The 27767-nt window shown below is 61.0% G+C and overlaps 2 protein-coding genes across 5 annotated transcripts in view; one reads left to right on the forward strand and one right to left on the reverse strand.

Moving 5' to 3' along the window:
- Positions 1–26651, forward strand: part of BRF1 (BRF1 RNA polymerase III transcription initiation factor subunit) — a 42603-nt gene extending 15952 nt beyond the window's left edge. The window contains exons 4-19 of one of the 3 annotated variants that reach the window (XM_053665998.1): positions 2866–2897; positions 5013–5085; positions 12945–13016; positions 13171–13320; positions 14172–14265; positions 15061–15187; positions 15614–15653; positions 15742–15834; positions 19278–19541; positions 20830–20891; positions 21330–21411; positions 21485–21540; positions 22218–22480; positions 22964–23015; positions 23476–23647; positions 24094–26651. In XM_053665998.1, the coding sequence (XP_053521973.1) occupies positions 2866–2897; positions 5013–5085; positions 12945–13016; positions 13171–13320; positions 14172–14265; positions 15061–15187; positions 15614–15653; positions 15742–15834; positions 19278–19541; positions 20830–20891; positions 21330–21411; positions 21485–21540; positions 22218–22480; positions 22964–23015; positions 23476–23647; positions 24094–24131 (1670 nt within the window). In that variant the 3' untranslated portion in view covers positions 24132–26651. Of the gene's footprint in view, positions 1–2865; positions 2898–5012; positions 5086–9308; positions 11965–12944; positions 13017–13170; positions 13321–14171; positions 14266–15060; positions 15188–15613; positions 15654–15741; positions 15835–19277; positions 19542–20829; positions 20892–21329; positions 21412–21484; positions 21541–22217; positions 22481–22963; positions 23016–23475; positions 23648–24093 lie in introns of those variants that run through there. The other 2 variants (XM_037132007.2, XM_037132009.2) reach the window with 2 other exon arrangements.
- On the reverse strand, positions 6012–8561 carry BTBD6 (BTB domain containing 6). Of its 2 annotated transcripts, XM_037132010.2 has the most exons (4): positions 8139–8561; positions 7898–7988; positions 7638–7756; positions 6012–7485 (listed from the first exon to the last, which is right to left on the reverse strand). In XM_037132010.2, exons 1-4 carry the CDS (start codon positions 8501–8503, stop codon positions 6453–6455), a joined length of 1608 nt encoding a protein of 535 aa, XP_036987905.1. In that variant the 5' UTR covers positions 8504–8561; the 3' UTR covers positions 6012–6452. The 2 variants fall into 2 exon arrangements, with proteins under 2 accessions (XP_036987905.1, XP_036987906.1); XM_037132011.2 differs by lacking the exon at positions 7898–7988 and having other exon boundaries at positions 8139–8229.
- Positions 26652–27767: the final 1116 nt, after the last annotated feature.

The raw sequence follows: 27767 nt of genomic DNA on the forward strand, positions 1-27767 counted from the left end.
CGCTCTCTTCTGTCCTCGACTGACTTGCCTACAGCCCCCACCCTCATTTGCTGGGTTCCAGCCCAGTGGCTAGGAGGCCAGTGTGGGAGGCCTGGGGGTCTGCATGGAGCCAGGAAGTGGCATGGAAGGCTTCTGTCACCTCTGACTTGTCACTGCCTGAGAGAGCCTCAGGTGGGAGGGTTAGGTCTTCTCAGAGCCCCCTCAGCCCACTAGCGGCATCCAGCCTGCCGCGGCCCTCGGACCCTCTGTCTCTCAGGCAGCAGACCCCGTGCTTGGTAACTGCACTTGTGGTTCGTGGGTCCGGGCAGGTTTCCAGAGTTTGAGCTGTGTTTCTCCCCACGGCTGCCACGGGCCCCTCAGCAGAGGGCAGTTTCTCACGGTGCGGCCGTGCTCTGCGAGTGGCGTGAGCAGGACGGCGCCTCCTGTGGGGCTTTGGGGCCCACAGCGGCTGGGTCTCTGTGGGTTCAGGCTCCGCACCCGAGGACGTCGGTCATTGCTTTTAGAGAGAGAGGGAGGGAGGGGAGTGCTGATGGGTTGCCTCCCCGATGCGCCTCGACCGGGGACCAACCCCCAACCCTCTGGTTATGGGACAATGCTCCACCCAGCCGAGCTGCCCTGGTCAGGGCAACGCCCCCCACTTTCGACGTGCCGTTCAGTTCAGAGCATTCTCTGATCTGCACAGTCACCTCTTGTGTCTGGACTCGTTTACAAGTCATCGCTCGTTTCGAAGACGCGTTCTGAGGATGGGCCCTGCGTGACCCCAGCCCGTGAGCCGAGAGGCAGCTCGGCCTTCCACGGGAGTCGGGCTGTCTGTGCCCGTCAGGGCGCCTGCCGGGTGCCCCTGGGGCTGTGGAGGGTGGGCTGAGACCCCCACCGCTTGTGCCTCAGCCTGCTCCCCGTGACTCCCGGGTCTGTGTCACATCAGGACACAAACTGGGGGTTGTCCTGTGGGAATGACTCTTGTAACACCGTGAAATGCCCTCTGTGTCACTGACCATGTTCCCTGAAGTGTGGCCATGCTGGATGCAAGGCAGACTACACCGGTCCTCACTCAGCGCTCCATCTTCTCCGACTCCGTCTCTGACACGCCTAACACACGTCTCTGGTAAACAGTGCACGACTGCGTCTTGTCCGGTCCCCAGTCTGGGCCCGAGCTGTTCTCGGGGACTGCGCACTCACGTGGAACAGCTGCCTGCAGCGCTGGGGCCGTGTCTTGGTTTGTCTGCCCGCCCCCTCCCTCCTCGCCTCTGCCTGGGGAAGTGGGCCCCGTTGGTTACACAGCTGCCTGTGTGCTGGTGGTTCGCCTGGGGTTGCAGCTTGTCCCCCAGGAGTTAGAGGCCCTGTAGGCAGAACTCGGACGCCTCCCCACGCCGTCCGCACCCGTGCCTCCTGCTGTTTTGACAGCTGTAACCTGGCCTGCTGTCCACAGGCCCCTGCCGCGTTCTCGCCTCAGTGCTGAGGGAGGGCATTCCGACAGCCTGCAGGGCCACCCAGCTCCAGGGAAGGGGGCAGCCCAGGCTGCACCCGGCTCCTTTCTGCTGCCCTCCAGGCACTGCAGGCAGCTGCGGAGAGCCCACGAGGCGTGGAAGGAAATGCCTGCGTCTCCACTGTGTGGTGGACGGGTTTGGCCCGCGTGTGCATCCCTGTGACCTGGTCATCTTAGCGACAGGGCAGCACTGTGCCCACAGGCTGAGGAGGGTGTGGGCCTGGGTCCTGTCTTGCCTGGGCCTCCAGGCCTCTCCCCAGAGCAGCTGTCACGTGAGCTGTCCTGCTCCCGGGGCTGTCGGGCTGTCACCGGCCCTGCTGAGGTCGCTGAGCGGGGCTCTGGTCATGGGCTTAGTGGCTTTTTGCTTCTCTTTGTGAAGCATCTGGTCAAAATTTTGTCACCTTTTAATCTTTATTTTATAGTTTTTAAAATGGGCTTGTTCTCTGGAGCAGTTCAGGTCTGAGGAAGGGCTGCCCCTCCGACCCTCGTGCAGCTTCCCCCAGCACCCGGCCTGAGTGCACTCGGAGTCGCCACACCTGTGTCCGTCCATCCGTGGTGGGAGCACATGGGACAGTTTCATAGCCCTACAAACCACCAGTGCTGCGCCCCTCCCCCGGCCCCTGGGACCGCCGTCTGGCTGGGACCACCATGCGCAGCTCTGGCTTTGTTTCTTTGTTTCCTTCCTCCTGTGTCACGAATTTCTGTGTGTCAGTTCGATGCGACCTTTTCTGCACTCCCTTCGTCCCATCCTCACAGTCGTCGCAGCTTGTGGGTCTGTGTGTGGCACTCTGTCATGCAGCTGCTCCCTCGAGTGCGCTCCCTCGTGGGGGCTACAGCGCCTAACGCCTCGTTCGGGCTCTGGTCCAGCCCTGGGGGGTTTCTTTCATAGTTCCTTCTTAAAGCCACTGCAGACGCAGGGTGACACCTCCGCTCTGTTCAACAAGCTGTGTTTGGGTTTGCGCGTGTCCGGCTGTGGTTCACTGAAGGCCTGTGCTGCTTGCAGCTGGATCACGTGGCAAGAGCAGGGACAGGGCACACACTTGCATCTCCACAACCGTCCCCTAAAGCACCAGCATGGTGGTGGTGCCTGCATCTGTCCCTGGGCACTGGGGGGCCTGGCTCAGGTGACACCCCAGCCCCCTCAGGCACTGAGTGAATTGTCGCTGCGAACTTGAGGCAGGCCACGCCTCTCCGTGAGGGGGCACCTGTGTGGGTGGGGCCCACCCCCTGCCCTGTCCTGCCCTGCCCTGCCCTGGCTCGCAGGAGTCTTTGGAGGGTCCTGTAACCCTGCTGCCACCTCACTCTTCCCTCACGATTGGTGCTGAGCTGAGGTTTCCACGGGCCTTGGGTGAGAGACGTGCTCCTTGACCCCCCTGCAGACATGCTCCTCGACCTCAGCGACCTGCTCCAGGTACAGTGCCCTCTGGGTCCCTGCCCCTCGGGTCTGTGCCGAGGCATGCGCCACCGCCCTGCCTGGTTAGGAGGGTCCCTGGGCGAGGGACACACAACTGTGGTCTCTTGTGGGGGCTCTGGACACAGTCCCCATGTTGTCCCTGCCGTTGGTGGGGCCCAGGTGGACTCAGCCTTAAGGAAGGGCAGCTGTTTAGAAGGGAAGGACCAGATGCACACATTTAAACAATGCCCAGGCATCGCCCTGCTTTCACAGTGTGTGGAAAGAAATTTGCCTTCTGAGGACCAGGAAAGCGTTTTCCTGTGGAGTCTCCCATCTCCAGAGGGAGACCTGATGGGGTCTCCTGAACCTGATGGAGAGACCCCCATACGGGCCACACATGTGCATGGGGTGCACTCCAGGGCAGGGCGGTGCCTGGTCGGGGCCATTGAGGCTTTGCATGTGCCCCATGCCCTGGGCCTCGGCCCAGGGGCCCTCTCCACTGAGGATTCAGAAAGTGAAGTTGTGACATTGAAAACAGACATGACCACAGTGTGAGGATTCGTGCAGAGCCACACAAGTCCCATCCCCACGGGGGAAGTTCGTCCCGGCCCAGGAGTCACATGGGACACCGGGCTGACTAGCACTGGGTACTGCCTGTGTTTGCCCTCCCAGCTTCCTTACACGTGGTGTATCTCAGGGGTCCTGCTCAGAACACCTCCCCGGGGCCGTGAGGCCCAAGCACTTCCCACGCTGTGCAAGGCTGACTGCCCGGGAAGGACGTGAGAGGCCAGGCAGAACCACTGTCCAGCAAGGGCTTGGGCCCTGCCTACAGGGCGGGGGTGTTCTGGCAGTTTCTCACTTCACAGCCTTGGAAACAGGAAACCAGTCAGGGAAGAGGGCAGCTGGAATGGATGTTTCCATCCACCTGGAGCCAAACCAGGCCCAGGGAGGGTCACTGTGCTGACCCGCAAGTTCAGGCTGGACGTACACAGACAGTTGGCTTCCCCTGGGGCTTCCCCGGGGCTGACGCTGCCGGGGGCTCAAGTAGAGAGGAAATGAGTAGAAGACTCAAAATCGGAAGAGAAGACCCAGGTTTAGGGTTTCATTTTGTTCTTATCCACATACCCCAAGGTCTGGCACTCCCTGGTTGAGTGAACAGTGAACACCCTCCAGCAGGAGCCATGAGAGCACCCAGGGGTGCTGGCAGGAAGCTCCTTCGTCCCACTATGTTGTAGCTGACAGGGGTGCTCACTCACCTGGGCCTGGCCCTCAGAGGCAGAGCTGGGATGCTTGTACGTGCAGAGCCTACCTGTCCTTGGGTGTAGTGGGGAGGACTGGTTGGCCACCCCCTTAGTGACTAACCACCGTCAGAGACGAGCTGCGAACGGTGAACCTTAGCTGGAGTGTCTGTCACGCCAGCCTGTGATGGATGAGGAGGGGGACGGCGTCTCTGGCGGTGAAGGCCTGTGTTTCAGCACTTCCCCTTTTAACATTCGATTGCTGCTGGAAGTCTGTTCAGGGAGCCCTTCCCTGGACACTCGCATCTTCCCCACCTGGGACAAGGGACAGGGTGGCAGGAGGTGGTGTGGAAGGCAGACCTGCACAGAGGCAGAGGGCCAGGAGACCTGGAAACCTAGTGGGAGCCTGGCCGAGGTGCACACACATCATACATGTATATGCACAAACATGCACACTAACACATGTACACACTAACACTGTGTGTGTGCATGGGTCGGAGTGCAGGCCATGGGCTGTAAGCTGCTGGCCCCAGGGATGGCTTCCCTCAGAGCCTTCAGGGCACCTGTGAGCAGCAGGTACGGTGACTGTGCCTGGCCGGGGTGGAGGGTGCTCCCCAGGACCTCTAGCTTCCCCTTCACTCCTCGGCATCTGGGTGGGCACAGCACACACCACAGTTTTGTTTTTCTTGGTGGCCTCTTAGGCCCTGAGCCAGGGGCCCAAAGGCCAGGCTGGACCAGGCAGGAAGCTAGGCCCGCGTCTCAGGGTTGGGCCAGCCCATGGGGGTTGGGGAGCTGATGGGTTCTTTAAAAGACCAAAATGAAACATGCAATTTGAGAGAAAAAAGCAGACATTTCCTGGATACAAACGCCGCCCCTCGGTGTTTTTTTCTGGCAGGTGAACGTGTACGTGCTGGGCAAGACATTCCTCCTCTTGGCAAGAGAGCTGTGCATCAACGCACCAGCGATAGGTACGGCGGGGCTGGTGCCAAGTGGGGGGTCCCGTGCCAGTGCAAGGACACGGTGAGGTGAGAGACGTGCCCAGGCTCACAGCAGGGCAGCAGTTATTTCTGAATCAAGCCAGAGTGCTGGTGTCCCTCCTCAGCAGCCGAGGACAAGGGTGTGGACAGAGGGAAGCAGGGACACTGCTTTGGGTAGGGGCCCATGTCCGTCTTTCAAGGCACACTGGCAGCCGGGTGTCTCGGGGAAGGCAGGGCCCAGGCATATCGGGCAGCCTGGCTCGAGTGCTGGAGTGTTGCCAGGCGGCCAGTTCTCAGTCGGCCTGGGCAGGTTGTTCCTTCCTGTGCCCGTCAGCGTCTAGTGCGTCTCCTGGAACTAAGGGAAGGCAGTCCTGGAGTACCCACAGGATGGCCCCTGGGGCGAACGCTCCCCTGGGGTTGGTGGGGCTGCAGGGCAGGGAGGGCCCTCTCCTCCCAAGAGGCCACATCACTACTGAGTGATGCAGTTCCACCCCTTCCCTGTGGGTCCTGCCAAGGTTTTCCAGAAACGGCCACGGCCCAGGGAGGACGGAGCCTGCTTCACTGCAGTGCACCAGTACAGGGGGGTCCTGGGCCTGCCAGGGGCATTCCCAAGGGCTAGAGCCCTGGGCCCAAGTGCCCCCACCCCACCCCCTTGAATCTGAATTTGTCAAGTAGAAAGGTTTTGTCTGAGCAGCTAGTGATGCTTAAGGAAGTACATGACTCCTAGCCTTTTTCCAGGGCTTTCTGGCTACAGTCTTAGGAGGCAGGCCTGCCCAGATGGGGGAGGCCTAGCCTTCGGAGAGGGCAGACCTGGAGCAGGCCAGGCTTCCCTGGGCTGCAGTTTGCTTCTCACCTATGTTGTTCAGTACTGCAGGTGTTCCCTGCTGCTGGGCTGGTGAGAACTCAAGCACCATGTATCTATGTGTGGCTCTCACTTTATTAAAACTCAAGGTAAGCTATTTGAAGTGACTGTTCCCAGGTTTCAGACTTGAAGGGAAAATCTGACACTTAGAACCACTTAGAATAAAATTCAAGAGCGTGGGAGAGACAGCCAATCCCACCTAGCAGTCGGCGTGGGTGGCACCGGTGGAGTTGGAGCTGCCGTCTGCCCCCAGCCTGCCCTCCACCTGCCATAGGCACCCCAGCGCACTGCGTTGGAGACATCACGAGGCCCAGTCGCTAGCATTCGGAAACCAATGCTCTGGCTGTGTAGAAAATGTCTATTTCATACATTCGGCGACAGCCGACCACGTACAAAAGATTCACAAAGTGCATGATGCCCACCAGCTGCTGCAGAGAGTGAGTGCCACCTTCCCTGCGTCCCCCACAGTGTGTCCCAACCAGCTATGGCCGGCGCCTCAGGCGTAGAAGATGAGCTCGGGGATCTGCCCACCCTGCACCCCGGTGCCATTGGTGCTGTCTGAGGAGCACTGGAACTGGAAGGTCACCTTCCCGCACTGCACCTCCGTCATGCCCTCCTGCCCGAAGTAGCTGAGCTCGCTGCCGTCCAGGACAGCGCTGGCTGTGTAGAAGGTGTCCTGCTCCACCTGCACAGGGTGCTCGAACCAGACCGAGAAGGTGCTGCTGGAGCCGTCAGAGATGAACCTGGTCAGGTTCTGGGCAAGGACCACCCCTAGCCTCTTGAGCTCGATCTTCACGCTGTACTCGGCTTTTCCGGAGCTAGACCCATACAAGCCCAGCCCCGCAACAAACACCCTCCTGTCCGCGGCAAACTGGATGCTGTCGCAGCGTCCGCGGTAGCGCCACTGGTTGCTGCGGTAGGCGGAAGACTGGAAGCGGTGGCACCTCTGTGGGGCCAGACCCTTCCTCTTGGTTAGTGGGAAGTCCAGTGGGGGCTTGTTGGCCGCCGTGTACCACAGGAAGATGTTGTGCGTCTCCTCCAGGGTCAGGATGTCCGACTGGGCAGCGCCATTCGCAAACTCCTCCAGGGTCATAGTTGGAATTCGGACCAGGTAGAGGACTGGCCCCAAAACATGCCTCTTGTTGCGTGGGGTGACCGGCAGGCCCTGCCTCTTGCACTCCGCCTCAGCCCAGCTCAGCACAGCCTCAAAGACCACCGCCTCCTTGGTGTTGAGGGCCTCCCGGGCAACGATGATCTCCAGGGTCTGCCAGTCAACCTCACAGAAGCCCTCGGACCTCAGGGCCATCTCCGCCTGCGCGTCGATGACCTCCCAGCAGCGCTGGGTCAGCTCGGGCTCCTCAAACAGTCGGCTCTGAGACAGCAGGACACAGGCGTTTTTGGCTTCCAGACTTGTCTCCAGAAAGTGGACACATGCTTTTGCTAATGCAGGGACGATGTACTTCTTGGCAGCGTAGAGAGTGGCCAGCACTGTGTCTGCTTCCAGGTCAATCTCATCACTGTACATGTACCTGGCAGGGTGGGGACTATGTCACCAGCTGTGTGGGGCCCCCCAGAGCACCCAGCGCCTGGGAGACAAGCCCAGGAGTCCTTGTGGACCTTCCCTCCAGGGCAGCACACAGGGACAAACCACTCATTCTTGCAGCCAGGGGAGCCCACTTACTTCAACATGATCAGGAATGCAGCAGGCTCCACGTCGGGAATGTGGATTTCCGCCTTGACTTCTGCCAGATCCCCATAAAACATGGCATAGAAGACTGAGCTGCCAACGGCCAGGACATACTGCAGAGAGAGAGCGTGCTGTCCTGAGCCCTGGACACCCCCTGCCCCAGCGATGCTACACCCGGGGGAAGAAGACAGTCCGTGCCTAATAAGAAAATGCCTGTCACCTTTGGGAGTTCAAAGGGCCAAGCTTCAACCAACCTTGTGGGCAGGCACTCTCCGGGCCCCGCCCGGGGGGCCCACAATGAAGTGGACGTCGGCCATGAGCTCGTTGTTGAACATCAGCGCGTTCCTGTAAAGGGGAAAGGCACGAGGCGCAGGGCTCGAATGGCGCAGGGCTCCGCCCGCGCTTGGAGGAGGGGGCGCAGAAAGACCAGCTTAAGGCCTCAGGGCCTGGACGGGCGGGGTAGCAGGCTCCAGGCCCGGCGCGGCCCGGACTCACCTCTCGCGCAGGGTCGGGTGGAAGGACTGCCAGTTGGGGCTCTCCAAGTTGTTGTTGTCGGGAGCTGGCGGCGAGGGCTCAGGCGGGGGCGCGGCCGGCGGCGGAGCACTAGGCAGGGCCTTCCTGCCTACGGCAGCGGCGGTGGCGTTGCTGTTGACGATGTCCGTGGCGGTGGCGGCCGTGGCGCCTGCAGGCGCGTACAACTCCGCGGCCATCTTCACAGGCAGGGTGGCCTCCGCGCTCGGGGGCGGTGCACCGTGCGCCCTCCCGCCACGCACGGGCCTCGGGGGCGGCTCCGTGAGCACCAGGAGCGCGGTGAGACACTGTGTCACCCGACCGTGCAGACAGGCCAGGGGCAGCAGCATGGGGCCGCAGCGGGCACTGCTTCCTCGCCCGGCCTCCCGCTGCCCGGCCGCAGGGGGCGCCGTTCACCCCCGCGTCACTTTGCGTCACGGTGCCGGCCCGCCCTGTCGCCCTGCGCAGAGGATGTACTTGTCCGCGCCCCGCCCTGTATGCAAATGAGCACGCCTTCAGCCTGGCTTCTGGAGGGGGCGGCGGGGGCCTGAGAGGCGCTGGGAGTCCGCAGTACTGAGTTTAGCAGGGGTGTTGTGGCCGGAGGCCAGGGTCCGCAGTGGGCCACGCACGGTGTGGTTGAGACGGGCAGTGCGGCTATCCTTATTTCCTTGGTAACCAGTGTGTCCATACCTGGCTGTGGGCCCGTTTGACATCTGGAGTCTTCCTTGGAGAAATGACGCTTCACGCCTTGGGCCTTTTTTTCTTTTTTTTTTTTTTTTTTTAGAGGAAGGAGGGGAGAGAGACTTGGATCGGTTGCCTCCCACCGGTACCCTGAAGGGGCCTGGAACCCGTACCCTGAGTGAACCTGCAACCTTTTGGTGGATGGGCAGACCCTCCAAACAGCGAGCCACCTGTCCAAGGGCCCTTTTGTTTGTTTTTCGATTTTTTGTTTATTGATTTTAGAGAGAGGGGGAAGGAGAGCGAGAGAAACGTTGATTTGTTGTTCCATTTATGTACGCATTTGTTGGTTGATTATTATATGTGCCCTGACTGGGGATCAAACCTGCAGCCAGCGCCTGGGGACTACGCTCCAACCAACTGAGCTGGCCTGCCTGAACTCTGCCCTTTCTTTTTTTTTTTTTTTTTTTTTTTTTTTTTTTTAAGATTTCACTTATTTTTAGAGAGAGGAGAAGGAAGGGAGAAAGAGGGAGAGAAACATCAGTGCGCCTCTCGCTCGCCCTCTACTGGGGACCTGGTCTGCAACCCAGACATGTGCCTCGGCTGACTGGGAATTGAACTGGTGACCTGGATGCTCCTAGGAGGGCACTCGGTCCACTGAGCCACACCAGCCACTGCCGCCCTTTTTTCCTAATCAGGTGTCTGTCGTTCAGGAGTCGCAGGAGTTCTCTGCATATGAGATGGTAGTCCCTTCTCAGACACATGATTTGAAAATACTTTTCTTTCGTTTCTTTGGTGCCTTTTCATGCTGATTGTTTCTTTTGCCGCATAGAAGTTTTTAAGTTGATGTCACATTTGTGTGTTTTTGCTCTGTTCCCTGTCCTTTTGGTGTCAGATCCAAGACATCTTGGCCCACTCTGATGCCCTGAGTTCCCTTTAAGCCTTCTTCTAGTTTGGGGGGTTCCACATCTTACAGTTAGCTCTCTAATCTGCTTTGAATTTTATTTTAGTTTTTGATTTTAGAGAGAGGAAGACAGAAACATCAATTTGTTGTTCTACTTATTGATGCATTTATTGGTTGATCCTCGTATGTGCCCTGACTGGGGATCAAACCTGCAACCTTGGCATCTGAGGATGATGCTCCAGCCAACTGAGCTGCCCAGCCAGGGTCGAGTTGTTTTTCAAATGTGATGTAAAATAAGGGTCCAGATTTCCAGCACTATTTCGAGTTTTTTGTTTGATTGTTTGTTGTTTGTTTTGGGGGGGAGGGAGAAAGCAGGAGAGACACATGAATGTGTGGTTGCCTCTCACAAGCCCCCCACTGGGGACCTGGCCCACAACCCAGGCATGTGCCTTGACTGGGAATCAAACTGGTAACACTTTGGTTCTTAGGCCTGGGCTCAGTCTGCTGAGCCACCAGCCAGGGCTCCAACCCGGTTCCTTGAGGAGACTACCTTTCCTGGCTTTCCGGCCCCTTTAGGGGCTCGCTGAGCATGTGTGGGGCTGTTTCTGGGCCCTTCCTGCCCCAGCTGTGTGTGTCTCAGCACCTGCACCATGGAGCTGTCTGATTTGCTCTTTTTAAACTTTTTTCTGGGTGGTGATGATTTATTATTTTTGCTTATTACTCCATTTGTCTACTTTAAATGCTTTATTTTGTTAACTTTTTCCCTTAACATTTAGTTCATTATTTCTTTCTTAGCAAAGCATTTAAGTCTAAGCTTGCTCTCTAATTTCCTAATACTTTGCTTGGACACGAGGGGACTGTTTTATCTTTTTCTGGCTAATATTCAGTATTCTTTCTTTTTTTAATCCCCACCCAAGGGTCTGCTTGTTGGTTTTTGACAGAGAGAGAAACATTAATCGGTTGCCTGCTCTGTGTGCCCTGACTGGGGGGTTGAACCAGCAGCCTTTTCTGGCGTGCTGGACAGTGCTCTAACCCACCGAGCCCCCGGCAGGTGCACTTAGTGCTCACACTTGAGGTCAAAGGGCGTGTCCTGTGAGAGCTGTGTTCTCCAGCCATGTGGAGGGTTTCTTTGTTCTCCCACACACGGTCCGTTTGAGAACTGCCCCACAGGCTTTGGAGAGGCACGATTGCTGTTTGTAGGGTACTGGATTTGAAATGCATAGATTATATGTGTTTAGAACTGATTTTTGGTGGGCATTGATTCGTTGTGCTACCCGTTGATGCGGTCACCGGTTGGTTCCTGTATCTGCCTCGACGGCGGGTCGAACCTGCAAGCTTGGTGCGTGGTGACCACACTGCAGCTGAGCTGCCCATCGGGGCTGGTTCCTGCACAGAGTGCACCACGCACGCACACTGTGGTGACAGCTCTTCCTAGAGACTCAGTCTTCCCCTGAGTCTGTCCAGCTTGCGGTCTGTGCCAGACCCACGCAGCATCGTGGTCTGAAACTGGTCCCCAGCCCTTGCTGCTGTGCTCGTTCCTGCTGCATTTGCCAGTGTCTGTCTGGCCTCCTGTAAGAGGCTCACTTTCTCTGCACCCGGCAGTGTCCATCCCGCCCCCTTCACTGCTCAAGTGGCCACAGCTGTGTTCACATTGCTGCCGCCCATCATCCTGGTGACCGTGCTTGTGAGGTTGGGCACAGCCTTTGGTGTTTGTGTTTCGGCCTCAATTTTTAGTGCCTGCTGCAGAGCCTGCCCCTGAATTTTGCTTTTCCGTCCAAGTTGAATGGCATCTCACTTGGCCCGTGTGGTCTGTGTTTGTGTTCGCCGCTTTCTCCTTGGCCTGCTCCTTTCCTTCCCAGCAGAACAGTCCCTGTTCCTCCCAGCACCACCCCCTTTCCTAGTGGGTTTGCCTTGAAATTTTTACCAGTATATTTACTTCTTTTTACTTATTTTTTGGGGTCCTCACCCAAGGGCATTTTTTCATTGCTTTTTTAGAAAGAGAGGAAGGTAGAAACATCAGTGCCGGAGAGAAGCCTCAGTTGGTCGCCCCCAAAGGGGCATCGTGTGCGTCCAGACCAGGGATCAGACTTGTGACCCTTTGGTCACAGGACGATGCTCCAGCCAACTAAGCCACACCAACCAAGGCACCAGGATTTTTAAACTTAAGTCCACGTCCCACCCAAACTAGGATGAAGTCCTTTATGTTGCTTTTAAACCTCAGCTTTGATGGTATGTTTTCTAAAAAAAATAGTTAGAAAACTATTTGTGTCATTTATAAAGCATATTTTGATTTTCTCCCAAAAGTTTTTTAGTAACCAAATACCAAAAACAAGAAAACAAACAAACCCCAGACAAAACACCCAGGGTGGACATTGGCTGTAACTTCAAGCTGTCCAGCCATATACCTGAGTCAGCCTCATGGTGGCCACATGGCCACATGGCCTTGGGCACCTCGGGATCTCTGTGCCGTCTGCGCCCCCCACCCCCCAGAAGGGGCTGAGAGGCAGCAGCTGCCTGTGCCTGCTGGACTACACTCTGGTGGTGAGACCACCCAGGTGGTACCCCAATCGGTGTGGGGAGTGCCAGTCGGGCCCCCGGGGCCCTCAGGGACTCATGTTGCTTCAGGGGCTGCACCCATCTCAGTGGCCCCAGAAACTGTCCCTGAGTTTCCTGTGAGCCAAGGCTGACAAGTGCCAGGTGGCAGTGTGTGCAGTGTCATGGGGCCCCCAGGGCTGGAGTTCAGTCTGGGAGGCCCGCGTGGAGGAGGGTGCCCGGTGTCCCGACAGCCAGGGTCTTATCTCACCACTTCCTGCTGCGGTTGGGGGTGTAATGAACTTGCCTACCCCTTCTGTACCTCCCAGGGCCTCCCGGTCTGCCCCCACTCTTTCTTCCGCCCTCTGCCCCAGTGGCCTCTCTCAAGCGAGGCTTTGCTGGACAGTCCTGTCCGAAGGCTGCGGCGTCTCAGTCAACCAAGTCCGTTAAGTGACTTGGCGCTGCTGCCCTAGAGGCTGGCGGCCGCGGAAAGCCTTGTCCCCAGCCTGCGCCTGCCCTGGCGTGTGTCTGTATGTGCATCGGTGTGCCCGGGGCCCTTAGTAATGAGTAGACACTCGGGCGAAGAAATGCAACACACACCTGTAGACAAAGGGGCAGAAGACAGAAGCCGACATTCCACAGGAATGAATGTCAGCCAATAAATATGTTAAAATCAGCTCAACCTCACCCGTCGTCCATGAAGTGCCCAAATGAAGCAGCAGCCGCCCAGCCATGGGAGGGGGCGTGCGGTGAGGGCCCCCACCCGCGGGTCAGGGAGGCTGCATGTCCCCAGGGAGCCTGTGTGGTGGAAGGACTGGTGAGGGTGGCCCTGCCTGGGGTGCTGGGGGTGCAGTGGTATGGCCATCCTGTCCGGACACACACTGAGGCACGTGTCTGCCACAGACCCGTGCCTATACATCCCACGCTTTGCCCACCTGCTGGAGTTTGGCGAGAAGAACCACGAGGTGTCCATGACGGCCCTGAGGCTCCTGCAGAGGATGAAGAGGGACTGGATGCACACGGGCCGGCGCCCGTCGGGCCTCTGCGGGGCAGGTGAGGGGCTTTGGAGTCAAACTGGCCGGGCCCACCGGCCTCCGGGTAGTGGGCGCAGGGCCGTCTCCAGAGCTGCCTCCCAGCCTCCCATGCCCTCAGGGACTTCAACCTGCTCCCAGTTGCCCTCCACTGGCCTGGGGGAGGGGCAGGGCCATCAGACTGAGGGGACTGCCAGGCTCCCTTGTGTGGACCTGGGGCTTAACTGCTGGGCCCTGGCCCTGGGGGCAGCTGTCTGGTGTGTTCTCCAGTGGCAGCCACCTGCAAATGGCATCAGGTCCTTCGGGGCCCTGGACCTGCAGCCCACTCAGGGCCCCTCAGGCTGCCGGGGCCCTTGTGCTTTCCCCTGGCCCTGTGCCCAGTGTCTGCAGGTCTGCTCCCTTCTGGACCCCAAGAGCCGTGTTCTCACGGTCGTCTAACAGCAGGCTACACGCTGCCTGAGGTTCACTTTCCGCCCCAAAGCCTGGTTTCTGAGTTTGCGCCCCATGGTGGTCACTGCACCCAGCACGAGGCTGCTCCCTGTGTCCCTCAGAGCCCTTGGCCTCGTCGTTGGCCAGCGTCTCCTGCACAGGCACCTTGGTTGGCGGGTTCCCTCTGGGGGTGCTCCGTGAAGTTCTCAGGAAACACGCTCTGAATCCTGTGTTGAACCACAGAGGGTGTGACGCAGCGTGTCACACACTTTGTGCATCTCGGCAGTTATGGGCAGAGCCGTGCGTGGGCCTTGGCCCCCTGGCGTTTACCTGGGTTATGTAGCCACCACTTACCAGGCAGCAGACATCCCAAGTGTGGGTCAGCCCTGACGCTGGCTCACAGTGTGTGGCGTGTTCTGTTGCTTACCCCTGTCTTCCTCCCAGCACTTCTGGTGGCAGCCAGGATGCACGACTTCCGAAGAACCATCAAAGAGGTCATCGGTGTGGTCAAAGTGTGCGAGTCCACACTGCGCAAGAGGTGAGTGGCCTCTGCGGGGGGCAGGGCTGTGCTCTCTGCCAGGCTCGGCCAGGCCTGGGGTCCTGAAGGTGGGGCCCTCCACCGTCCTGGCGCCACCCTCTGTCCTGCAGAGGTCTGTCTCGAGGCCAACCCCTTTCTAGCAGGCCTTGTTCTCTCTAAGACAAGTTCAGGTGGATGGTGGTTTGTAGGCTTTGCAGCTCAAAAGAGTCAGGAAATGGGCACAGAGGGCAGATTTGCCTGTGTCCTGCTCGGCATGGCCCGAGTGACGGTCACCTGGAAGCTGGGCTCAAACATGGCCACCACCTCTGTGTGCATGAGTGGCCTAGCGAGGTGCTGCTGTGGGGTGCAGGGGTCTCAGCCGCTGCAGTTGTGTCGCTCTGGGTCCACCTGCTGCCCCCACTCTGCCAGGCCCTCCTCAAGAGGCAGACAGAGCCCTGTGTGTTCGTGTAACTCACGTTCACTTTCTAAACTCTGGTTCAGCATTTTGTTCTTGCATGGACTGGGGGAAGCTGACGGGGTTGAAAACCTGCAGCCGGGCATGTGGCCCCGGGCTGGGTTTCTCTGTCCCAGGGCCTCTCTGACGGCCTGTGGGAGCTGGGAGAGTGCATGGCCTTCTCCTGTCCTGAGTTGGGTTTGAGCTGTTGGCAGGACTGCGGAGGGTTGCGGGCCTGTGCTCCCCAGGAGCAGCCAGGCACTGGGCCAGGAACCCCAGGCCGTCTGGGGCTGTTTGTAAACTGGGTGCTGGTTTGAGTGGCTCTTCAGGGGCGTCAGGTCCCCTTCCTGTCTTTGTTCTAGACTCACAGAATTTGAAGACACGCCCACCAGCCAGCTGACCGTGGACGAGTTCATGAAGATCGACCTGGAGGAAGAGTGTGATCCCCCGTCATACACAGCTGGCCAGCGGAAGCTGCGGATGAAGCAGGTGAGCCCACATGCTTGCCAACTGCCTGGCCTTGCCGTCAGCACTCGAGGCCCTTGTCACATCCTATAGTCTGACACCGCATAACCCATGTGGCAGAGTGGTGGGTCTGCATGCAGACGTCCGTGTGTGGAGTGAGGCGGGCACATGGAGGAGCCAGGGTGGGTGCACGGGGCTTCTTCCCAGACTGTCCCTCTCCCTGTCACAGGGGCAAGAACTGCCTCTCCAGGGCCCAGTCCTTAAGTCAGGGGACCCCGGGCCACTGCTGCCCAAACTTCCTGGCCCCTGAAACTGCTGCTTTTCACCTCTGATCTGCACCTGTGAAGCACAGTTCTGGCAAGGCGAGGCTGGCATCAGGGGCCCCTGTGTCCATGACAGGCCCGCAGGGGCCCCTCCTGTCACTGAGTGCTCTCATCCTCCCCATTTCAGCTCGAGCAGGTGCTGTCGAAGAAGCTGGAGGAAGTCGAAGGTGACCAGCTGGCCCGCCACACAGGTACCGTGGGCTCCTTAGCAAAGAGGTTTTGTGTTCACTTTCTACTCTTAATCTTTCACTTCAGGTGAAATCTCCAGCTACCAGGATGCAATTGAAACTGAACTAGAAAACAGCCGGCCAAAGGCCAAGGGGGCCCTGGCCAGCCTGGCAAAAGACGGTGAGTCCATCCCCACACCCAGCTGCTTGGGCCACCCCTGCCTGCACCCTGTCCACATCCACATGTTCCACTTCACACAGGCCTTTCGTCATCAGGTGGCCCCCCAACCCTGCCCAGGGCAGCTCCCCAGCATCCACACCCACCGGTCTCCTGTCCCGGTGGCCCTGGACTGAAGCTGTCCCCTCGGCTCTTGTTCTTGGACACAGGCCAGCCCTGCCTGCCTCCCAAGGGGCGGAGCTCAGCCCTGGACATGTGGCTGCTGGCCACCCCAAGCCCCTTTCCACAGTTGCCCCTCAAGGTCCATCTCACCCAGTCTTGTCCCACGACGCCCAGGCCCCGGAGCAGGTGCCAGATGACGTTTATCTACTTGGACACTCGGTCTGGGTGGCTGACGCCCCAGGCTCCTCTCCAGGTTCTGGCAGCCACCCTGGTGTGTCTTTTCCGTGATCTTCAGTCATACGTCCTCACTGCCGCCCTACACTCTGCACCCCCTGCCCCGCTGCCCCACAGCCACAGGAGGCCAGTGCTGTCCCCACGGTCCCCAAGTCTGAGCCTGTTCTGTGCTAGGGAGTGCTTTCTCTCCCATCCCTGCAGTGGCTGCTGTCTGTGCCAACACCGCCCCTGTGCACCTTTGTGTACCCGGCCTCAGCACAGACAGTCCCAACTGGCGGCGGCGTGGATTGTGAGTCCTGCCCTGGCTCAGGCACGTCCAGCGTTCGGTGGGAGCCAGGCCGCAACTTGAATGCGGGTTTCTCCTGTGGCCCCATCCCCTGCGCAGTCATGTGGGTCACAGCCCACCTTCCACAGGGCACCGTGTTTTGTGTTTTTGCCCACCCCCCCCATTCATGTCTATGAAATGCCCACCTGTGACTCCTGCTTGTGCTGAGAGGACAGGGCAGTGACTCCCGAGATGGAGCTCAGTGTGACAGCTTGGGTCACAGTCATGCTCTGAGCTCGGCTCAGGTCGGCCACAGCAGCAGGTCTGCAGGGAAGTGTGTGGGGCTCCCTCTACTTAGGGTGTTTTTGACTGGACGGTGCTTGACTGTGACGCAGCCCCCACCCTGACTTGAGGTCCCCGTGAGAGGCGGGGGTCTTCTCTGATGCTCCCACTGCTCCGCTCAATGGGTGGGCCCCCGACCCTTGCTCCACTGTGTCCACCGTCAGCCCCAGCACCAGGCAGAATCAAGTGGGGGCAGCAAGCACATCACAGCTTCCCTGCAGGGCCTATATGCCGCCAGGACCACGGTGCAGGGCTCTAGGCCAAGATGCCAGGTTCTCCTGTGAAGGGCACGCGCACCCTTGTGCCCACGCAGGGTGTGCGCAGGTGGGATGCGTCCTGGGTCGGGGGTGCATCCCACCTCAGTGTGGGTCTGCGCACTCTCACACGCTGTACTGTCTGTCCGGCCAGCTGCTCTTCCCACACAGGATTGAACCGAGTTGTGTCTGAGGATGCTTTTCATTTTATTAGTGACTTTTCCTGCTTATTTTTCCTGATGTTACATAGTTTAGTTTCAGGGCTTTTTCTTGGTAGGTCATCGAGTTCCTGTGTCTGCAGCTTCGCACAGGTTTGTTGCTGCTGCTACTTTGCCTTTATGCACCTGCTTCTGCACAGCCCGTGGGCGGCTGCCTGCTGGTGTTGGGGCCGCACATGCAGGGCAGGGTGCCACCGGTGTGGTGGCGGGTGCTGTCTGCCACTCGGCCACAGCCGTGGTTGTTCGGCGCTCGGAGCCCAGATGCCACGCTTGGAAGGGGTTTCCGCTTTGTCACGAACTGCATTTTCTGGGTTATGCCGGGAGGGCTGCGGGCGCTGACCCTCCTTTGCGCCGTCTGCTGCGTGTCTGTGGCCAGGAGTCTTCGGAGATGCCTTAGGGTGGAAGGAGCTCCCTGGCTCTGGCCTGCGTCCCTACGTCCCTGGTTGTCTCCCTGCTGATGCCTTAGGGGCCCAGCCCTCACGGCACCCTGTGGGCTCTGGAGGACGCAGGTAGCCAGTGTCTGAGACGCTCTTGTGCGGACTGTTCAGGGAGCCATCCCGTCTGCCTCTGCTGCTCTGGCCGCCTCTGCCCCCGAGCAGTGGGGGACCTGTGGCCAGGGGCTCCCCCTGGAGGTGTTCTCTGGCCTGGCCAGGTTTTCCTGGTGTTTCCTGGCAGCACCTGCCTGTCCATGACAAAACAGGCGCGTGCCCCACACTCCATCCCAGCCCGCCAGCCCTGTCCCCACCTCACTGCTGCACGATGTCAGGGTGGCAGGCTCTGCACCCCCCCCAGCCGTTGGGTCTGAGCTCAGTGGGGCAGGACGGGCCTGGCTGCCTTCGGGCCTCTCCCTGGGGTCGTCCACCGGCGCCACGCCTGCCAGCCTGTGGAGGCCACCGCTCCCGTGGTCTCGGTCTCGGTGTCACTGTGTCCCCATGAAATGTGTGAGGAGGCAGGAGGCCTGGCAGAGCCGACTGTGCAGCAGGAAGGGTCTTTCCACTGAAGGGGGTTTCGTGTGTGTTCAGGGTAGAGAGCCACAGGGTGTGTCCAGAAGAGGGTCACCCACACAACTCCTCACTGGGGATGGAAAGGTTGTCCCCAGGGGACACTCATCCATATGCGAACCCCGCACACGACACTCGCTGCCAACCGAGACTGTAAGCACTCGAGCGCCGTTTACAGCTGCGCATGCAGTGGCTTTGTGTCTGCCTCACGGGGGTGCGACTGGCACACAGTGTGGGGAAGGCGGTGCCAGGTGCATCGGGCGTGTGCTCACCCCCAGGACTTGTCCCACAGGGGCCTCAGGCCCGCCCACCCCGTCTCAGGTGGTCACCTGTCTGCCTGTTTTATCTCCGTCAGCTCCCATCCCTCTTCCCGGCTCCCCGCACCGGAGACCCCGAACAGCTGTCCTGTCCGAGGACACGGTGGCTGTTCCAGGCCGGGGCCGTCGCCCCAAGTGCAGCGGACGTGCTCCTGCCGCCCCGGTGGGCGCTCCGTGGGGTGGGGGCCCTGCTCCCTCACCACCCAGGTGTCGTCTTTGCTGGTCCTTACTCAGATCTTTTGCCCATTTTTTTTGACCAGGAGTGTGTTTCCTTACGAAGTTCTGAGAGGTCGTTGCAGTTAGTAAATACAGGTCCTGTGTCAGGTGTGTGACCTGCAAGGAGTCTGTGCACTGTTTATGGGCTCTGTTCTGAGTCTCTTCTAAGAAGTTCGCGCCCATCCAGAGTCACGAACGTTTGTTGAGTTGCTTTCTGGGCGGTTTGTCTTTGAGCAGCTGCCTTGTGCTAATCTCACATCAGGCATGAGGTGTTGGCTGTCGTTGATGGCAGGCACCTTTGGTGACAAGGACGTCTGGTGGCTCTGTCCTCCGATGACTGGTGTGAACACCCTTTGCAGCTGGTGGGAGTGTCTCTGCACAAGAGCGGGCTCCTCTGGACACTGCGGCTGACAGTTGGTGTGGCACTGTGCCCCCAGGCTCCGTCGAGGACCCCGCAGCCAGCTTCTTCGGTGAGGAGGACGCCGCGGACGAGGAGCTGGAGGCCGCTGCCAGCCACCTGAACAAGGACTTCTACCAGGAGCTGCTCGGGGGGGACCCCAGGAGCTCGGAGGCAGCAGGCAGCCCCAGCGGGAGCGGCAGGCCCCCTGCCCTGGAGTCCCTCCTGGGGCCCCTGCCCACAGCAGCCAGCCTGGGCATCTCAGACTCCATCCGCGAGTGCATCTCACACAGCGGGGAGCCCAGTGAGTACGGGGCGCGTAGTGGGCAGGGCACAGGTTCTGGGTTTGGGTGGGCTAGGGCTGGCCCCCTGGTCTGCAGGAGGCGGAGGTGGCACTGCCAGCCCCCCTCCCTGCCCCCCCGGGTGCAGGTCTGCGGGAGCTGTCGGGTCCAGTGTGTGCCGACACCCGATGCCAGCAGGGCACCTCCCCACCCCCACCCTGGGACTCCCCACCCCCAGCCAGGACCACTGCCCGCCGGCCCAGGTCCTGGTTGGAGACCTTGGGTAGGGTTGTAGCCACAGGCTCCTTCCTGCCCCAGGGAACCTGGGAGGTGCTTGTGCAGCAGCATCCGGTGCCTCTTAGCTGAGAAGTCACAGACACACATCCCAAAGGTCCCCCAGGGACAGAGACTGGCCTCCCGTGCCTGTCCTCCTGTGCTTCTCTCACCTGGTGGGGATGTGTGGGCAGGCGGGTGTCGCTCGCTGAGCCCCATCACCAGCAGGGACAGCTGTTCCCACCACGGAACTGGCACAGTGATCTACAGCTTTTTGAGGAGGGCGACTTTGGCTCTGTCAACTCACTTCTAACAGCTGGTCCTGGTCCTTTGCTGGGAGAACCTCCCCCAGTGGCCACCATGCGGGGTTGCTGCCTGAAGGATCAGGGCATTCAGGGAAGCTGTTCAGTGCCTTAGGTGTGAATCGTGTGCCCTGGGCGGGTGGCGCAAAGTGCAGGGCAGAGGGCACGTGTGGAGGCTCTGAGGTGGTGGGGACACTGTGACCCTGGAACAGAAAGAGGCCATTCTGGCTGGAGCTGAGAGAGCAAAGGGCACAAGGGAGCCTTGGCAGGACCTCAGCTGGAAGCGTCCCAGACAGCCTGTTGCGGGCGGACTAGCACTGGCCGGACTCCGTGGAGGACCTTGGATGGCGAGGGGCAGCAGACGAGGGGCCGCCTGATTTCTGAGCCTTGAAGGTGGCGCTGTCAACCCAGCTAGGGCAGGAAGGGTGGCTGACAGGCTCTGGGTCGTCCTGAGGGCAGTTGGAGGCCCCTGGAGGCCCCCCGGGTGGTTGAGCAGAGACCTGGCAGACTGCCCTTGCTCAGTCTGGAAACTGCTCCAGACAGCAAGGACGCTGCAGGCGGGCTGTGCTCAGTAGCCCCGTTTAGCCTCCCGCTCGCTTCGGGCAGTGTGGGCTCATCTGCTCCTTCCCCTGTCCCGGGAGGGCAGTGTCTGCCCCGAGGCGGCGAGTCTGGAGCGGCGTCCTGAGAGCGCAGGTGGTATTGGCTCGAGCTGACAAGAAGCTGTGCTTTTCCCTAGAGGACACTTCGGGGGACGGCGAGCTGGACCTCAGCGGCATCGACGACCTGGAGATCGACAGGGTGAGTTCGGGCCCTGTGCCCTCTGGGCTACACCCTGTGGGACATGGGCAGCGACACAGACGTCAGTCCCGCCAGGATCATGCGCTGAGGCCCTGCCAGTCACAGGGACCCTGACCTGAGTGCCCCACAGCCGCAGACCCCCAGTCTCAGGGCTGAGAGTGCACGAGGCCTGCGGCAGGCAGGCGTGGTCCATCCCTGCTCTCAGGACATTGCACCAAAGACCACTTGTTAGTTTCCAAGTTGGCCTCTGGAGCCCTCAGCTCACTCCCTTGTTGGGACCAGGGATGGGGAGCTTGGGGGACACCCATGGGCTCCCAAGGATGAACCGTTCGTTAGTGTGGTGCACACACGCGCCCTCCTGGGTCAGGGCCCACTCCTCAACCAGGTACCCAAGTGGGAGGCGAGTTTGTGGCTGAGGGTGCTGTGTGCTCTGCCCAGTACATCCTGAACGAGGCAGAAGCCCGTGTGAAGGCCGAGCTGTGGATGCGGGAGAACGCCGAGTACCTGCGGGAGCAGAGGGGTGAGTGCCCGGCCCCACCCAGGGCCCCCCAGGGTCAAGGCCCTTGCTGACCCAGCACTTGTCGGCCTTTCAGAGAAAGAAGCGCGGATAGCAAAGGAGAAGGAGCTTGGCGTATACAAGGAACAGAAGGTAGGGGGCCCACCTGCCCTTCGGCTTCAGGGGCAGCCCTAGGCAGGGTGTTGGCAGGTGCTGTGGGCCTGTTTTGCCACCCACCTAGTTGGTGGTCACAGTGAGGGGCTGAGCTTTCTTCTGTGGCTAGATGGTGCTGTCCTGCCAGGGAGCTCCCAGGTCGGGGGGCAGCCAAGCCTGTGACCAAGCCAGAGGAGAGACAGGGCTTGGCCTGAGGCCACTGGGAGGCTGCACTTGAGAGCCTGGGGTCATTGGCCCATGATGGGGGCCACATGTGACAGCTGGTGGGCCGAAGAGGCGGCATAGGGGACTCCTGCAAGTGGTTTTCAGCTCGGCACCCAGGAGATGGTCAGGGGACCACACCTCCCTGCCGGCAACACAGCCAGAGCGCAGGACACCTGACCCCTGTCTGCTGGGCCTGGCAGGACATGGCATGGCGGGCTGTGGGCACTTTGCAGCACCAGGCCAGGCTTCCTGCTGACAGTGCTGCCTGGGGCCCTGCTCCCTGGACAGGGTGCAGTTGGGCAGCATGGGCCATTCCCCCCGCCCCAAGAGAGGAGGAGGGCTTGGCCTTAGGTTCGCTGAGCCCTGTCCTCCCCTGGCGTCCTGAGAAGTAGTTAGGGGTTTGAGGGCACTGACTGCGGTGACAGGGGGTGTGACTGGTGTGTCCCCTCCAGCCCAAGAAGTCCTGCAAACGCAGGGAGCCGATCCAGGCCAGCACGGCCGGCGAGGCCATCGAGAAGATGCTGGAGCAGAAGAGGATCTCCAGCAAGATCAACTACAGTGTGCTCCGGGACCTGGACAGCAAGGGTGGGGGCGGCACGCAGAGGCCGGATGCACGGCCCGAGGACAGGGCCAGGGCCAGCGCCAGGAAGCTGCCTCGGAGGAAGAAGCCGGCCAGCAGGAGTGGGGCTGACCCAGTGACCAGCGTGGGGAAAAGGTGCCATGCTGGGTGGGCGAGGTGGGGCAGGAGTCGCATGCTGGGGAACACCCTGCCCATGAGTCCGTATGCCAGGCCCGGTCCTTGTGGGGCTGGGCCCAGCAGGTGCAGTGGGTCCTCTGAGCCACCCCCCCCAGTGGAGCGTGTGGCCCCAGCTTCCCCAGCTGGGCCTGCGGGGAAGCAGCGACAGTGCACACACTGCACTGTCCCCCTGGGGTGGGTCGGCAGCACTGAGGAGCTCTGGGTATTTCCCCCTTGGTCCCTTGCAGACAACAGTGGGGAAAGATGCTCTGGCCGAGCGTCTAGAGGAGGGAGAGCAGGCCCAGCGGAGGGGGTGCTGCTAGCACAAGTCAGGGTACCCCTGCTGTGGGCCAGGGGCTGGGTAGAGGGGTGACCAGAGTTGTTGGACTGGGAGGAGAAGGTCAGACAGGGCCCCAGAGCGCTGCTCCTCCCCTCACCCCTCCCTCCTGTGATTCCCTGCAGGTTGAGGCCGTTGGTGTCTGCACAGCCAGCTAAGAAGGCGGCCCTGGGAGAGGTGCTTGTGTGGACGTGGGGGCGGAGCCTCGCACTGGGAATGCAGGCCCGGGGGAAGGTGGGATGCCAGCCACACTACTCTGCATGGGAAGGGGGCATCCTGAGCCCAGGGTGCCCAGGAGAGATGTCCTGGGAATGGGCCTGGGGCCTGCGGAGCACAGCCCTGCCCCGACCACCTATGGGCCGTCCCTCCTGGGCCATCACCCAGGTCACCCAGAGAGCCTCTGGGGAGTGAGGCCATAGCCCCAGGTCCATCCTGCCTGTGCCAGCCTTCCCTGCCTGAATGGCAGCCTTTTCAGGGGGCCAGGCCCTCCTGGGACGGGGCTCAGGGTTTTCCCTCCTTGTGGTCAGGGCTGTGGTCTGGCTCAGGAAGCCAAACAGAGAAGCAGCAAGGGCTTAGCAGGGAGCAGGTTAGGGAGCCTGCTCAGCACCGTGCCCCAGAGCCTGCCCCTCTGTCACAGACCCTGCCCCCAAGCACCCCCACCCCAGGAGCTGAGCCCGGGAGGCCCTCGGCAGTGGTGGTGGAGAGTGGGCCAGTGTCATACCACCCCGACGAGGACGCGGAGGAGGAGGACCCAGACGAGGAGGACGGGGAGCCCTGCGTCAGCGCCCTGGAGATGCTGTGCGGCAGCGGTGAGGGCCCGCGGGGCCATGGGGCTGGCGTGGGCAGTGGTGTCCAGGGAGAGGGCACTGACCATCTGCTGGACAGCCCTCCGCTGAGGTCTGTGCGCTGTACACTCGGCCTGTTTTACCCTAGAAGGAAATCGGAGTGAAGACACTGAGTTTCGAGGCCCTCGGTGTGCTAGGCAGAGCTGGCCAGGCCCTCCCCATCGGGGAGACTGTGGGTGCTGGGCAGGTGGGGTTGGTGCAGCCCGCACAAGTGGAGCGTTCTCCCACAGGCAGGCTGTTGGCCCCCAGCACCTGCAGGGACCAGGTGGCAGTCCCAGACTTGGGGGGGGGCTGTGTGGCCACAGCCCAGCAGCTGGTACCAGAGCATCTAGGGGGCAAGGGAGGGGAGCCTGGGCGCTCTGACAGCACGACCCTCCTCAGCGGCCACGGTTGTCCTTTCTGGTTTGCAGATTACGGCTGTGACGGTGACGATGATGATGGCTACTAAGGCGTGACCCGGCAGTGGGCAGTGTCCTGGTGGTGGACCCTGCTGGTGTCTGAGAAATCAGGCCGGGCCTTGGGCCCCCAGGGGTGAGCACGGAGACCCCTGTGACGAGAGGTGCTGCCCGGCCTGCTGCTCAGCCTCTGCCTCACGGCCTCGTGGCCTCGAGTGGGGTCCGGGGCACAGCGCTCTTCTGAATGGTGTGAGGCGAGTTTCTGTCCAGAACAGGGGACTGGACCGCTGCCCACGTGTGACTGATCAGACACAGGTCTCATAGCCCAAGAGCCCTCTACAGGCGTGACTGTGGGGTTTCCGTAAGGAAACTGAGGCACAGGGAGGCCAGCTCCTGTCCCAGTGAGTGGGGCCTCGGGGGCTCCGGGACCCTGCTCTCTGCCCTTCATGGGGCTGGGTGCCCTGCACTTGCCACCTGTAGTCACTGAGAAGCACTGTGTCTACTCGTCCCTCTGTGGGTCCAGGGCTGGTCCTGGACCTCTAGTTGCGGGGTCCAGCCAGACCCTGGCCTCCCTCCCACCACTTCTGCGCTGGGACCAGGCGGAGGGGGCTACTCCCCACCCTTGAGCCCGGAGGGCCTGAGCCAGGAGAGCAGTGGCCGCCTGTGTCTGCACCGGCGTCTGGCCCCGCACCCCAGAGGGGAGGCGGGCAGGTTCCTGAGCTGGGCCGTCCTGCTCCAGAGGGCTCCTGCTGCCCAGTACCGCCCAGGGGCCAGGCCTCAGGCCTCAGCACGGGGAGGCCCAGAGACCACTGCCCGGGTTGGCACTGCTCTGGACATGTCTTCAAGGGCTGGGCTTCGGCCTTTTCCTGCTGCCTCAGAAGAGGGTGGCCTCAGGGGCAGGCCACCCTACACTGCCTCTCTGGGCTAGCACTTGGTCCCTTGGGGTGGGCTGGGCCTCCTCCCAGAGACTTGGAGTCTGAGGTCAGGACGTGGAGGCCATGTGTCTGCGGCCCTCTGGGGCCGGCCGGCACCCTGGGCCACCTGGGAGGTGGATGGGGGCTGGGTTCTAAGCACAGGAAGATGTTACTTGAGCAGAAACCCACTGAGGCTGTGGTCTGGTGATTCTGTGTGTGGCTTTGTGGCCTGCCCTAGAGGGACACAGCCCCAGGGAGGCTGCAGGGGCAGGCGGGGCCGGAAGACTACTTGTGGGGGGCAGCGTGGCCGTGCGTGTGTGGCTGAGGTAGGCGTACAGCCCCTCAGAGGAGGGGCTGGTGGGGAAGAGCTATGCCCTGGGAGGGGGGCGAGGAGGACCTGACACAGGGTCCTCAAGCAGTGGGGTCAACGCCACACGGACATGCAGGCAGCGAGTGATGGGGAGGCCAGCGGCTAGACAGTGCCCGTGTGCAGGTCACTGCCGCCATGCCTGTTGGCCCAAGGGGAACTCGTGCCCTCCACCCACACTGGCATTACCCTCCCCAGCACTCACATATCCAGATGCCCAAAGGTCAGGTCCCTCCAGCTGCTGGCCCAGAAGTGGCCCAGGGCTGACGCCTCGGGGCTGTCACTGGAGGGGCTGTGGCTGCTGCTCCAAGCCTCTCCCCCAGGGGCTGGCACAGGACCGTCCCCTATCTCCAGTCCTGGGGCCTCCCTGTCATGCGCTGAGCAGAGCCTCTGCTCTGACTTCTCAGAGGTCAAGGTCAGCACAGGTGCTGGGGGAAATTCATGGGCTCCTCTGTGGCTCAGCTGAGGCCAAAGGCAAAGGGGCTTGAGTGACAGCTCAAGGTCACCCAGCTGGGCCCACATACCTGACAGCCTCTGTCACCTGCAGCCCCATGGTGGGTTCTGGATGAGCCAGGCCTGCAAACAAACCGCAGGGCCAATGGCCATCCCACACTCCCAGGAGCACCCAAGGGCCTCCAACAGCAAAACCACTGAGGCCTGTGCCCCTCGGAGTTCTGCCCACCTGCCATCACAGGTTCCAGGCCACACCACCTCTCCGTCCAGGCTGCCCAGGACCTGTGCACCCTGGAGACTGAGGCACTGGCACAGCAGCCTGTCTCTCCTCTAGGTGCCTCCCCGCCCGCCCCCCCCATTGCTCTCTGGTGCTATTGGGTAAGTGAAGGCTGGGTGAGGCCAGGTCTGACCTGGGGGCTGCTTTATGGGGAAGAGCCTGGTTCAGGACAGGCTGCCTGGGCCCAGCAGGGGTGTGGAGCAGGGCAGCCATCCTGCGGGCTGCTGCAGCACAGAGGGGCCCTGGGGTCACAGTGGGACAAACTCAGGGACTCATACTGTGGTTGTGGGCCTACAGCGGGGATGGGCTACCCAGGGATCAGCTCCTGAGGGTCCCTTGTGGCAACTGGACCACATTGCCTGTGTTGTGGGAGAGCTGGTGGACAGCTCCACTCTGTCCCACCTGTGGCCACTTGGCTGCCCCTGGGGGCCACCTCCGTCCAGTGTTGACTCCTCTGTCCAGTCTGGTTCTCACCAGTCTTCCTGTCTCTAGGCCCCAACTGGGGTCCCCTGCCCCCAGGAACACTCCTTTCTCTGAACAATAAAAAGCACAAACCACAGAACCATGGGCACATGTGAGGCCTTGGGCTGGGTCTGGGGACTCGGTTTTCATTAAGGCCCCAAGCATGTAGTCCTGTCTGTGGGGCTACACTTCCTCACCATGGCTGCTGTGCCACAGGGCCACACCCCTCATGGGCTCCCTGGCTTGCTGTCCTCGTCGTCATCACTCTCACCTGCCCTTCCTAGGGTATGGCCCCCCTTGCCTAGCAAGATAGTGGAGCCCTAGTGTGGGAGACACTGCCAGCCCCACTGCAGGACTGGCCCAGGCCCCAGGCAGCAGGGGCCAGGTGTGCCTGCTGGAGGCTCAGCCATTCCAAGACCCTCTCCTCAGTCTCGCACATGCACCTTGATCCCTTGGGGGAACTCCAACGGTCCAGCTGGTTCCCATGGGGTGGACGCCTGAGCCCAGCTTCTGTGCTGTGGGGGGGTGGGGACATGCCTGCATGTGGTCAGCAGTGTCTGACTGGTCAGGGCCTGTCTGGTGCCTACGTGCCTGGAGGGCTGGCCAGTCCCTGGGGAGGCCTGGGTCCCTGCCAGGCTGGCAAGGGGTGGGGGCTGAGGCCTCAGGTTCTGACTGCCCACCCAGGTCCTTCAAAGGGCAGAGTGCAGGCTCTTTATGGCTTTCCTGCTGGGAGAGGGACCTGGCTCCGGAAGCCATTGTCCCCACACAATGGGCCCTTGGGGACCTGTGAGGGCAGGGGCCCCAGACTGGTGGGATCTGGTTCTGAACCTGACTTCTGCCAGTGACCCTGACACTGTCTGCAACAACTTCATGGCCACCCCAGCCAGTGGTCAGTACTCCAGAGTGAGAGCAGGATGCCAGGGAGAGGATGAGACAGGGGTGTCGTGGAGTTCAGCAGGCCTTTGGGCAGGCGCGGTGACCACAGCCGGGCTGAGGTCCAAATGGGAGTCTGCTGGGCTTGCCAGGGTCAGTGCCAGACCGTGTGGGGACTTTCCGGGCAGGGCTGCTTCCCACAGAGCTGTAGACCGCTGTCACTGGTCTTGGTTCTCTGAACGTTGAGGAGGGCATAGTGATCTCACGGTCTGGGACATGGGGCCCTTGGGACTGCCCATGCACGTGGGGGCACAGCCATGCCAGGCACTCCTCAGCTCTACGG

Source organism: Artibeus jamaicensis, unplaced genomic scaffold (genome assembly GCF_021234435.1).
Source record: "Artibeus jamaicensis isolate MK-2021 breed Jamaican fruit bat unplaced genomic scaffold, CSHL_Jam_final contig_444, whole genome shotgun sequence".
Classification (NCBI taxonomy): domain Eukaryota; kingdom Metazoa; phylum Chordata; class Mammalia; order Chiroptera; family Phyllostomidae; genus Artibeus; species Artibeus jamaicensis.

Bases quoted from the DNA above. Each gene is read 5' to 3' on its own strand.
- BTBD6 (XM_037132010.2), bottom strand. From the start codon at position 8,503: ATGCTGCTGCCCCTGGCCTGTCTGCACGGTCGGGTGACACAGTGTCTC. The intron at 7,757-7,897 runs GTTGGTTGAAGC...CTCTCTCTGCAG, and splicing joins GGAGAGTGCCTGCCCACAAG to TATGTCCTGGCCGTTGGCAG. The intron at 7,486-7,637 runs GTAAGTGGGCTC...CCACCCTGCCAG, and splicing joins GCATTCCTGATCATGTTGAA to GTACATGTACAGTGATGAGA.